General features: G+C 36.8%; 2 protein-coding genes across 2 annotated transcripts; both read right to left on the bottom strand.

Annotated features, from left to right (window-relative positions):
- Nucleotides 1-8139: 8139 nt before the first annotated feature.
- LOC133822189 (deoxymugineic acid synthase 1-D-like) lies at nucleotides 8140-9551 on the bottom strand. The gene is made up of 4 exons (XM_062254439.1): nucleotides 9141-9551; nucleotides 8801-9044; nucleotides 8549-8728; nucleotides 8140-8454 (listed from the first exon to the last, which is right to left on the bottom strand). Exons 1-4 carry the CDS (start codon nucleotides 9461-9463, stop codon nucleotides 8227-8229), a joined length of 975 nt encoding a protein of 324 aa, XP_062110423.1. The 5' UTR covers nucleotides 9464-9551; the 3' UTR covers nucleotides 8140-8226.
- Nucleotides 9552-10748: 1197 nt separating this feature from the next.
- LOC133822188 (NAD(P)H-dependent 6'-deoxychalcone synthase-like) lies at nucleotides 10749-12212 on the bottom strand. Its single transcript, XM_062254438.1, has 4 exons — nucleotides 11726-12212; nucleotides 11371-11617; nucleotides 11090-11269; nucleotides 10749-10966 (listed from the first exon to the last, which is right to left on the bottom strand). Exons 1-4 carry the CDS (start codon nucleotides 12046-12048, stop codon nucleotides 10796-10798), a joined length of 921 nt encoding a protein of 306 aa, XP_062110422.1. The 5' UTR covers nucleotides 12049-12212; the 3' UTR covers nucleotides 10749-10795.
- Between the last annotated feature and the right edge of the window lie 782 nt (nucleotides 12213-12994).

The following is a 12994-nucleotide window of genomic DNA, read 5'->3' as shown; positions in this document are numbered from 1 at the left end:
CAGTTATCAAGTTCTAATCCAATGAATAACTTTGAGCCACAACCCTAACCTCCGGGACCTTGAATTCTATCAACCCGGGTGATAAAATCCATCCCGAGCCTTAACCATTGAGTTCCCAAGCCTAAACACCCTTAAAAATGTAGACTAGCACTAAGGGCTGCGGGCCCACCCTCAAGAGCCGCGACTAGCCTCGAAACAGAGGCTAGCACCTCACTAACCCCCACACGGGCCGCGGCAAACCCACCAAGTGCCACGGCGCGCATGAACATTCTTGGCCTCCCATGGCCGCGCGCGCACACGGGCCGCGGCGCACCCCTCCTAAGGCCGCGGCTCACACCTCCGAACCCAGATTTTCCACCATTTTTCCACACCTTTCCTCAAGCTAATTCACCCAAAACTCACCTATCAAACCCAAATATTTAACACATACATACCATCTCAATATCAACACTAAAACCCCATCAAAATCTACTCCAAAACCCAACTAAGATACTCAAGAACATGCCAAACTTAACTAGCATGCATATTCTAGCAAACCAGTAGGAATTCTCAACATAATCCCAATAATTAAAGCTTACCTTGCTGAATTCAATCCCTGTAGTTGATCCTCAAGCCTTAAGCTTCAAGCTCCTATAGTATCACAGCTGAATTCCCCTAGACCTTCAAGTTGATTCCCTTAGTTTCCCTTGTGTTTTCTTAGAGAGTGAATGAGGAAGGAAGAGATAAAACTATCCTTAGCTGAAAGAAGAGAGAGCAAGTTGGTTTCTATAGCTTCTAAACAATTCCTCTATTTTGTTTTACTTGACTTAAGTCTATATGGTTACCTCAAGGCTCGGGGTACCAAAACGTCCCCGAAAGCAAAATGGTAAATTTCTCCAATATTCCCGCCTAGACATTCTATCCTCAAATATATCTCCAAATATTTATTTTCATGTCCCGATAATCCCATAACACACCTAGTACCCAAATTACCCCTCGACTTACCCCGAGTCCGAATCTCAACCCCGTTGTGACCCTCTGGCTAAGTGCTCCCCAGAACTGTCTCGGATCGTGCTGCACAGACATATCACACATACGACATTTATCACATTCATGCCCCTAATATCCAGACGGGGCCCACGTGCACATTTAACTCACTAAACATGCATCACTATCATATAATCACATTAATTCACCCATTAACATATTAAAGCATATTAAATCATTTATTGACCTCCAGGCACACTAATCAAGGCCCTAAGCCCGATTAGCAAATTCAGGTCGTTACACAAATGACCATCTAATACCCGTAATACCCCTTGACTTGCCCCAAGTCAAGTATTAAGTCATGTTGTGGCTTTTCCGCTAACTAGCTCCCTAGGATCGCCTCAAGTCGCATGCTGCAGATCTACCCACATAATAATGTGGTTCTCACAATTATAGCATATAATCACATTTACATTCATATAACCATACAAGCATGCTTATCACAGAATCATGCAGTAAACTAATAAATTCACACATAAGCCAATTATGCCCTCCCGACACACTAATCAAGGCTCTTAAGCCATATTAGTAATTTTGGGTCGTTACACATTGTATCTGTATGTATGTATGATAAATGAAATATGTGATTGTCTGTTGTGACTAGAGAGCTCGGTTTATAAACCAAGGGATTATTAGGATGTTAGTTGGAGATCGACTTATTAGTCGATGGCACATTGGATTTTGAGAGACTCGTCTTATAAGCCGAGGGTCTTAAAGCTTGGACTTATAAGTCAGGGGCTTGTGAGGCTCGAACTATGAGTCGAGGATCAGTAGGACTCAGCTTATGAGCTGAGATTGGAATTATGCACGTGGAGTGCGGGCCACTATGGTTGGGCCACCCTGGGAGTGCAACACGCACTTGACTGGCTCGGATGCCAAATAAATTGAAAGAAAGTGCGACACACACTTGTGCGACTCTATGGTTGCTGATTTATATAATGAATACACCATATTCAGTTGTTACTATTTGGCAGATATATTACTCTGTGAATTGTTTAATATGTTTTCTTGCTGAGTCTTTTGGCTCACGGGTGCTTTGTGGTGTAGGTAAGGGTAAAGAGAAGCTCAACCAGCCATGAGTCAGAAGGCGATGTCAGTGACATGTACATATGCAGTCCGCTCGACCACCATGGCCGAGATTCTTAAGGAAGCTAGGGTTGAACCCACCTTTTGCCGCCTAGGTCGACTTGTTATGTAATTTGGATGTTGTAACTAGTTTTTGAACTAATGTTTTTTTTTTGGGATCCCGTGTAAAGAATATGTTTTTGGGTTTAATGAAATGGTTATGACTTGACCAAAATTTTAAATACCTAAACCTTTTGTAGTTTAATCACATGTTTAGTCCAAATGACTTGTTTAGCAAGTCTAGCACTGGTTTTAAACACACTTGGTAACAGACCCTAATTAGCAGGGTGTTACAGAATAGATGGGAATTTGATGAGGTTTTCAACGGTTTAAAGCTTAGGTTTTGTTGGTTTAGTGATAGATAAGTTGTGGTAAAGCTTGGGTGTGATTTTTGGGTTGATTGGTGAAGGTTTTTGGCTGGTTTTAATGGAGAAAATGGAAGGGGAGCTGTGTTCGTGGGGTCAAGTTGCGACTTGGCCCAGGCAAGTTGCAGCCCGCCCCTGGTGCCCGAGGCAGATTGCTCTCGAACTTGTGGGCGCGCCACGACTCACTAGGCTAAGTCGCGACCCGCCCCTTCCTTTTGTGCCAGGAAGGAGTTTTCAAGGGTTTAGGCTCGGGGTTTCTTTTTCTAAAGCTCGGGATCAAATCTACTAATCGTTTTAGTACGATTCGAGGTCCTGGGAGCGAGGTTTTAGATTATGAACCTTTTATTATTTACTTTTATTGATGGAATTTCATGTTGGTTATGACTAGGTGACCGCTAAGGAACTTAAGGTCTAATCGTTCTCAAAGGTCGTTCTTTTATTTCTCGCTCGAACCAGAGGTAAGAAAACTGCACCCAGTATGTGACATGCATGGTTATTGATGAAGCATGTTGAGTGCTCTATATATTGACATTGATTGCATAATAAATGCATATCAGCTTGGCTTATTTTTGTATGGTATTGACTTATTAGTCAGAGAACGACAATGGTGCTTAGTATTGATCCTAAAGCTGTGACTTACCAGTCAAGTTCAGCAGTTATATGAGCACGGTTTGTATGGTATTGACTTAAGAGTCAAGAACGACATTAATGTATTTAACACAGGCTGAAATGATTAGATCTAATCACCATGAGCATGAAATTCTTGACCGACCCCAAGTTCGATGAAAACTAAAAGTGTTTGTCTAGTCTAAAGGCTAGTTACATAAAGCCAGAGCCAAAAGGCTCAGGTGACTGAATGTCACATGGCTTAGGGTGCGGAGCCCAAGTTCATGACTCATTATTCACTTATCTGATTTGGGCTGCAAGCCCCAGCATGATTACCAGAATCATTTATTGTTACTCACTTATTTGATTAGAGTTACAAGCCTCAGAATGATTACCATAATCATTTATTGATATTACATACATGTAGTAATAAGTTTTCTTTCTGAGCCTTGGCTCACATATGTTATGTGGTGCAGGTAAAGGGAAAGAAAAGCTCACCCAGCCTTGAGTGGAGGGCTTAGGTGGCGATGTGTACAAATGCGGCTGCTTGACCACCACGGCCAAGGTGTTTCTCAGAGGAGCTAGGGATTAATCCTATTTTAGCTGCTTAGGTCGGCAGGTTGTAATTTTTACACTGTAATGACCATTTTGGATTGTAAATAACTTTTTAAACACTTTTATGGGCCCATGTACAATTTTATATTTTAAATAAAATATATTCATTCCTTTTGAATCGAGATTTTTCACCTTAGCCTATTAATAACACCTAGATGCACGTTTATAACCAAATGACTCGTTTATCGAGTTAAGCACTATTTAAAGTCCACAGTAACAGTCTTGGAGTAACCAGGGCATTACAATGCCTTTGGGGATAGCCAATGTATTCATGTATTGCTCCTCATTTTTTCAAGATGTTTGAGAACATATTGAAAACATGTGGAGAAGTACATGACTGCTTACTATCTCCAAGGGATCCACTAGAAGGAATATGGTAGGTTGAGAATGACCACAAGTAATAAAATATTAATTTAATAACAAAAAGCAATAGACATACCATTATCCCTGTTTTCCCCTCGGGACACGTGGCATGACGCCATGGGTCCATGGACTCCCTTATAGAGATTCGGGCCCATCTTGAGTACGATGAACAGGGAAGAAGAAAGGCCTAATGGCCCAATCATCGAAGAGCCCAACAACCTTCGATGGGCGCGACCAAAACAAGGGAACCGGGACCAAGATGCAGGCCCAAATCCTCTTCCCAGTCCCAGCCTACCCATATCCTCTAGCATGCCACTAGAGGTGGCAGGCTCATTAGTCTAGGAATAAAACCTTGTCAAGAATGAACCCGAGTCCTGGTGAATGAACCAGGATCCCGACAAGTGAACTGGGACATTAGTAAAGGAACCCGGGCCATACGTCCAGATAGGGTAAGTTTGATCTTCCCTGACGCTGACATGTCCCCAAGAAATACAGAAGTTGGTCTCCTCAACTAACCTGCAGAAGAGGTAAGGCACCAAACGTACATTGTTCCTAGGAAACAGTACTGCCACTACTCTGATAGATCATGTCCCCAAGATCTCCTTAGAAGCCCATGTGGACCAGTCTGAGGTTACGTACTATTGACAGCTGTAAGGCTTGGCTTTGCCCAAGCCGGCCCAATGGGCCTTGATTAATATGTTTTATTAAGCAACATCTTTTGTATTATGACTCCATTAGCAAGTAAACCATGATTACATCCCTATTGGGCCAGGATTAATCCGGCCCAAGCCCATTGCACCTGACTGCCTATAAATAGAACTAGTTGTGCACTGTAGTGGGGATCCCAGATTTTCGCTTATAAGCAATTACTCTACTCAAACTTGCAGAAAACACCATTGTCAAAAGCTCTCTAAAATCTAATACAAGAGACTCGTGGACTAAGGCTCATTAACCCCCCAACCACATAAAAATTATGTTTGATTATCTTTGATCCTTTCTTTCTAGCTCTTATTTTCTCATTATATTTCTAGTTTTCGAAAAACTCGGTAAACACATACATAATATGAATTTGTTGATTAATAAATATTTTAATGTAGAATGGCCGAACCAAGTAATGACACTGATGGTGGCTCTAAGAGGGATAGGGGAGCTTATTATGGTGCCAATATCGAGAAGGAGCTGGCCACCAAAAAATTTAGCCATCTGAAAGTAGAGTTTGATGCATAAATTAGAAAAGTCGTTCAAACATACGACAAGTGGTTCAACTATTCCATGGCTTGTTATATGCTTGACACCGTACCCCTTACTACACTAGCTTGGGAACAAGTAATGCGAGCTTATCTTGAAGTTATTCGACAGAGGTTATCTGTAAGTATTTTGTGAATCTCTAATAACTCACTATTAATTCTTTTTTCTATCTTCATAATATTTTAACAAATTCTAAATTTAATTGTGATTTTAGGATAAATTCATTTATCCTCAAGACAATCCAGTAATCAACGATGCCATGGTGAGAAAAATACAAAAGCATCTGAGTGACTGGCGCCACACGATGAAGAAACACTGGGTAGAGGTTGGGGGAGAGGTGGACAATGAGAGAGCGAAGGCGAAATCTTATCATGGTGTTAGTTCTTCCGATTGGGCAATTTTATGCGATTATTGGGCTTCTGATTCTCAGCAGGTATACCTTAATTTTTAGATTAATGTTTAATTATAAATTTACAATCTAAATTAATGATTATTATTTTCTGTTTGAAGCGTATATCGAAGAGAAATGAAGAGGCTCGAGCAAAAATGACTATACCATGAGGACACAGATCCAAATCTATCGTTGCCCATGTTTATGATCACATAAATTATAATAACATATATCTTTACGATTACAAAAATATTATAAAGGTAACAGTGTTTTAATAATTTGTTTTTTTAGATCAACCTGTCCACTAGCCAATTTCTGAGCATGATCGACACATTCGAATAGCTCCACAAGAAGAATGATAAGTGGATTAGCGATGAAGCGGCGACAAAACATGTAAGTTGTCTAACCTTAACTAATTTATGATCATTTAACTTTAAAAAAAATTAGTAAATAATTAATAAGTATTAATTATTAATTGGTTGGTGTCAATTAGTAATTACTTATTAATTATTAATTAAATTTTTATGATCTATGTGTCAATATCTTTATAATTAATGATTGTAGACTAAGATAAAAAAAAGAATGTAACTAATGTTGTCCCCGTATCAGAGAGCTTATAAACTAAGTTAATTTGTTCGTGAAAATCCATATCTAAATCACAAACATGCAGATATTGTTGATGTTTATGTTTACAGACGTAAATTCCACATTAATGGAATTAACCGCTCTTACTGTATATATCAACAATATCTTCAATATTGTGATTTAGATATAAGAAAGGGTTTGGGGGGTTTCCTAGGTTGATGACAATTGGCAAAATGAGGGCAACATCTTCATCAACTTCTCAAATGTCCGTGCAATTGCCACCTGAAGTGGACACCATTTTGCAGCAAAGTCAGGACATTATGCATGACAATCAGAACCTAAAGAAGTATACGACTAAATTTGAGAGTCGTCAACGACATCAAGATTTAGTGCTTAGTACTTTGTTGAAGCAGGTTGGTGTATTGGCTCCTGGTTGTACTGTTGACTTACCAAAAGAGGATCTGGATGAGGACGATGGTCCAGGTGACAATGATGCTCACAGGGGCGAGGATGATGAGGATGACAGTACCCATTTGTAGAACTTTTTTATTTATTTAAAGTTTAATTAATTAGATATTTAATTTACTAAACTACTTTTATATTTTCATGTTTAGTAGATACAATTAATATTAATAGTTATAAAATAATTTTTATTTATTTATAACTGTTTAATTTTATTTTATTTCTAATTAAATTAAATAACATTACTAAACAAATTAAATAATTATTAATATATTAAAATCGAAATTTATTAATTAATATTAATATATTTAAATTAAAATTAATAATATTATTATAATTTTTTAATTTAAAAATATTTTTGCTTTCGCAAAATTGCGTCGGCAAAAGTAATTATCGCCAAAAATAAAAACCTTTAGCTGGTACAATTTTACGTTGGTAAAAGTCTCCACCTTTACCGACCCTAAAATGCACCTCTAAAAATCTTAGCTTTTACTGACGCAAAATTGTGTTGCTAAAGATAACCACTTTTGCCGGTGAAATTTTGCGCTACTAAAAACACTAACTTTTGCCGGCGCAATTTTGTGCCGCTAAAAGTGTTTTTCACAATTCGTGGCAAAGTTTTTCGTCGGCGCATCCATATTTTTCTCGACACAGTTTTGCGTTGCTAAAAGGAACTTTTCCCGGCGCAGTACATTTTGTGCCGGCAAAAATTTTATTACCGACGGATTATCGCCGCCACATTTTGCCAACGCAAAAACGCGTTGGGAAAGCCCAAATGACTTTTTTTTTTGTGCCGGAAAAGTGTTGTTTTTTGTAGTGCCCATTGTAGGTGGGGGCTACCCATCAAGTGGGGTCTTGGCAAACATTATTTGGCGGGCTTGGAGCTCTCATGGTAACACCTAGAGAAGGGAGCCACATAAGTGGCCCCCTCCTCCCCTATTTGCTATAAAAAAAAAAAACTAATGTGATACTACTTTTTAAAAGAGAGGGTTCCGTCTAAAGTGAATATAATTGGTTAAAATAAATTGTCGCACTCGTTATAATATTTTGGTGTACATATCATTACTCTTTAAAAAATATTGAATATATAAATAAGTTATTTTCAATATTCTAATTAAATTTAAAAAAAATAAGAAATGAAATTAAACTTAGGGAATGTGTTTTTGCATTATATTTCCATTTTTTTATTTTACAAAAAATATAAAATAAATTTTTTGATAGTTACCGAATGGGCCATAATATTTACACATGTCAACCAAGTATCTATGCAGTTAGTTTTTTTCTTTATAATATATTTTTTAATCAATTTTAAACTAATTTATTAAAATTCATTTGAAGAAAAATAAAGAATGGTATTATCGAGAATGTAGTTTTATTCGAATGAGGAAATTAAGAAACTAATTAATATAAATTTTTTATTTTTGTAACACATAGTCTAAATTAAATCTCTCCATCCCATAGTTCTTCAAGTGATTTGTATGGACCATGTTCAGGTGAAATAAAATCCTTCTTGACATTCTCTTTGTGCTGTGGAATCGAACTAATCTTGTCAAGATCAACCTCTGTTAGTGCCCAATCAAATATCTCAAGGTTCTGCTTCAACCTCTCCTTGTTGTAACTCTTTACTACAACACCTGCCCCTTGCTCATATACCCACCTAAGGCAAACCTATAATCACATAATACTTGGATATTATTATCAATTTCATAATCATATATAATGGACTTAAATCTCATTAAGGATACTCAATTAATATATGTACCTGAGCAACAGTCTTTCCCCTAGCTTTGGCTATATCTATAAGCACTTCATTATCCAACACCTGATTGGTACCCCAACTAGCTCCTTTAGCTCCCAATGGTGAAAAACCAGTCACTGTTATATTATTTGCCTTACAAAACTCACTTAAACATTTTTGTTGCCAACCTGTGTTCATTTCGACCTGTAAAAATAATGTTACTTATTTACTTACTAATATCTATATGTAGTCAGATATATAGATAGATGTACGTACTTGATTGACAGAAGGAGGTATAGTGGCAAAAGAGAGAATGTTCTCAAGCTTCTTGCGAGAGAAGTTGCTGACACCAATGGACTTGGTGAGTCCAAGTCTCTGACATTCTTCCATGGCTGCCCAGACACCAGTAAAGTCCATTGGCATTAGGTCTGTTTCATCAAGGGGTAATATCCCTTTCTCTGGCTTTGCACTTATGGGCCAGTGTATCAAATACAAGTCAAGATACTCTAGTTGAAGTTTCCTGATGATAATTAACGACAAGATCGAAGATAAATAAAATACATAACAACAGAGAAAAGAAGTAGTAATAATAGTTTTTAAGTGAAAAATGAGTTACCCAAGTGATGTTTTCAGAGCAGGGATAACGAGATGAAGGTGGCAATCAGAGCACCAAAGCTTGGAAGTGATGAAAAGTTCATCTCGAGAAGCAACAAGGCCGAGTTCGAGAGCTTCGGCTATGGCTTCCCCAAGACCCTGTTCGGATCCATATTCAGAGGCAGTGTCGAAATGCCTGTAGCCCAGTTTGATAGCTTCCAAGACTGCCATTTTCATGGGAGCTGGACCAGTGTCGTCTGAAGCTGTTCCAAACCCAATTACAGGGATACCCCTGTGCCCATCGGAAGAACCCAGAACCAGCTTTGCAATATTGATCGATGCCATTTCTCTCCTTGTTTTATCTTTGTGTGGATTTTGGTATCAGCAAACTGGTTATTTTATATTTAAAGCTTTTTCTTTATTCTTCTTTCTCTTTTTTCATGTAGTCAGTCAAGCATTGTATTCGTATTATTGCTTTTCTAACTTTTTTTTTCATGGATTTGACAGTACACTACGACTAATAAAGCATAGAATAAAAATTATGAGGTTTCTACTTGCTATTGGTTCAAATATGAATCTATTTTAATCATTTCAGACAGAATAAAAATTATGGGACCTACAAAAATAGTTTGTTGATATTTTCTTTTTGAAGTCGACAATCAAAATCTATATCCAATCCAAATTAATAGTGGATTGATTTGGCTCAAATGATGAAAAGAATATGTATATAGTTTTATCATTATTTTAGCCCAGACATCCTCTCACTTTTGGTACTTTTCGTCCACTACAAAATGTGTTCAAGCTCAAATGTCAAGATCTACTAAATGCACAACATAGAATAGAATAGTGATAATAATAATTCAATGAACATCGATATTTATATTCCATCACATTTCTGTTTTTTTCTTTACCATGTTTGGTTTTTTGTATCGGGAGAAATTATATTTTTATTATGTATTTTGTAAAATGATTTAAATTGACTTATAAATTTAATTATAAATAATTTATCAAACTAACAACTCAAAAAATAATATAATTATTCTTTATAATAATTGTATTATTATATTTAATTTTTTTTGTTTATCAAAATTTTAGTTTACAAGTTTAAATAAATTATCTCACAAAAGACAAAAGACAAAGTCTAAAGTAATAGGACAAAATAACTAATGCAAAAAAGTATAATGTTTATACTTTACTATTTTTTTACATATTAAAACCGAACAAAAACATAAAGCTTAACATAAATAAAAGGACAATAGATTGACAATTGAAGAAGAGTAAGAACTTCAATTAACATTGACATAACTTAGTTTAACATGAGTAAATTAAATCGAGAAAACACAGGCACTAAATTTTTTTTATTGCTCAGAAAGATGGATTATATATTATTCAAAGGCTATCAGCCAAGAGAGATCTAGTACATCATAGTGGCAGGAACATCATCTAACGAAAATGAACCGTGTAGTCTGTGTTTCACCACTTTCCAGCATTACATAAAAGATGGGCAGAAACATTACAAGCTCTACTAACCCATCTACAATTAATTAAAGCCATTAAAACCAGAACTCTAGAACCTTGATAACACGAGTGGCAGAAGGAAATTAGGAAACTGTAAACACACACACACAAATATATATATTTATTTGTTATTATTTCCAAAGGTCAAAAGCTCCATGATCAGCCAGCCGGACTATCATTCATTTTGTGCTGTGGAATTGAACTAATCTTGTGAAGATCATCCTGCGTTAGGGCCCAATCAAATATATCAAGGTTTTCCTTCAACCTCTCCTTGTTGTAACTCTTACAAATAACACCTGCACCTTGCTCATATACCCACCTAAGACTAACCTGTATAATGTACCATAAATATTATCATCAATTTCACCATCATCATATTATTATTAGTAGTCACATACTTATAGCTTCATTAAGGATATAATTACCATTTACTAGTATATACATGTAATGTACCTGAGCAACACTCTTTCCTCTAGCTTTGGCGATATCTATGAGTACTTCATTATCAACCACCACATTGGAACCCCAACTAGCTCCTTTACCTCCCAATGGAGAAAAGGCAGTCACGATTATATTATTTGCACCACAAAACTCTCTTACCTCTTTTTGTTGCCAAGTTGGGTTCATCCCCACCTATAAAGAATATTGCCAGAACAATTTTTACTTGAACAATAATGAATAAAAGTTGACTATTATTCGATCATGTAAAAGACATGTAACAATTTGTTACATACTTGATTGCAAGAAGGAGGGATAGTGGCAAAAGAGAGAATGTTCTGAAGGTTATCGACAGAGAAATTGCTAACACCAATGGACTTGGTAAGGCCAAGTTGCTGACATTCTTCCATGGCTGCCCAGACAGACTTAAAATCCATTGGCATTAGGTCCTTTTCATCTATGGGGTACACCTTGTTCTCAGCTGGCTTTGAACTCACGGGAAAGTGTATCAGATACAAATCCAGATACTCTAGTTGGAGTTTCCTAACATTTAGAAGAATGAGAAAATAAATATCAAATAAAAACAGGAGAAAAAATTAAGGACATATTAAGTACTAGACGATATTGTAGAAAAGTGAAAATTGCACTCACTGGAGTGATGTTTTAAGAGCAGAGATAACGAGATGAGGGTGGCTATCGGAACACCAAAGCTTGGAAGTGATGAAAAGTTCATCTCGAGAAGCAACAAGGCCGAGTTTGAGAGCTTCGGCTATGGCTTCCCCGAGACCCTGTTCGGAACCATATAAAGAGGCCGTGTCGAAGTGTCTGTAGCCCAGCTTGATAGCTTCCAAGACTGCCCTTTTCATGGGAGCTGAATCTGAGTCGTTTGAAGATGTTCCAAAGCCAATTACAGCGATGGCGTTGAGACTAGCCGAAGAACCCAGAACCAGCTTTGGAATATTGATCGATGTCATTTTTCTTCTTGTTTTTTTGGTGTGGGGGGTTATTCAGTGATTCTTCTTATAACTAACTAATTAAGCTAACCAAGCTGGGTTCTTATAAGTTTTCCTTTTTTCATGTAGCTAGTCAACATGCATGTTCGTAGATAATTAAATAGTATTTCTAAATCTAATAAATAATAATTATAGTAATAACAATAATAGAGCTATAAATCACTTTAACATTTTTTTTGTCAAAAGAATGGAAATAAAAGTGAAACAGCTAGAATGGAAACTCGAAGAAATGCTTTCGATTTTATTGAATATAGTATTTTTTTTTCCCTCGGGAATGTTCTTGAGTGTTACTTATTATTATTGTTGCTGCATTTCTTTTTTAATATAAGGTCGTGATTGGCGGCCTTATATTAGTTACGGTTATTTGCGGTAATAATATTTATGTAGTTAATTTTGTTGCACTTAAATACTTATGTAAAAATTTTGGCGGCAATAATGTCTACCGTTACGAATTTGGTGCAGTCGTTGGTCCCTGGCCGTTAACTCTGATTAAAGACTAACGTGGCAGCACCTGATTGGCCCAATCATTTTTGTTTTAATAAGATATTATAAAAATATATTTTTTTTTATTTTAGTTAATTGAAATTTTAATTTAAAAATATAAAAAATATATTTAAAAAAATTAAACTGATTGTCTTCTTCAACCCCTTCTCCCCCTGACCCCATGGGTTTTCTTCAACCTCACCTCCCCCGACCCCATGGGTTTTCTTCAACCTCTTCTCCCCTCGACCCCATGGGCTCCACCCTCCGCGATCCACTCGACAAGCTCCGGTCCCCCGACCCCATGGGTCTTCTTCATATATATTTCATATGTAATACTATCTAAAATCTCTGTAGCTTTCCTTCTATTTTTATTTTTCTGGGTTGAATTGAGTTCTTTCAAGCTTGGATTTTGGGAAGTTTGGTT

The sequence above is a fragment of the Humulus lupulus genome, chromosome 3 (assembly GCF_963169125.1).
Source record: "Humulus lupulus chromosome 3, drHumLupu1.1, whole genome shotgun sequence".
NCBI classification, from domain to species: Eukaryota; Viridiplantae; Streptophyta; class Magnoliopsida; order Rosales; family Cannabaceae; genus Humulus; species Humulus lupulus.
The sequence above is the reverse complement of the archived record's forward strand: the minus strand, read 5'-3'. Positions and strand labels throughout refer to the sequence as shown.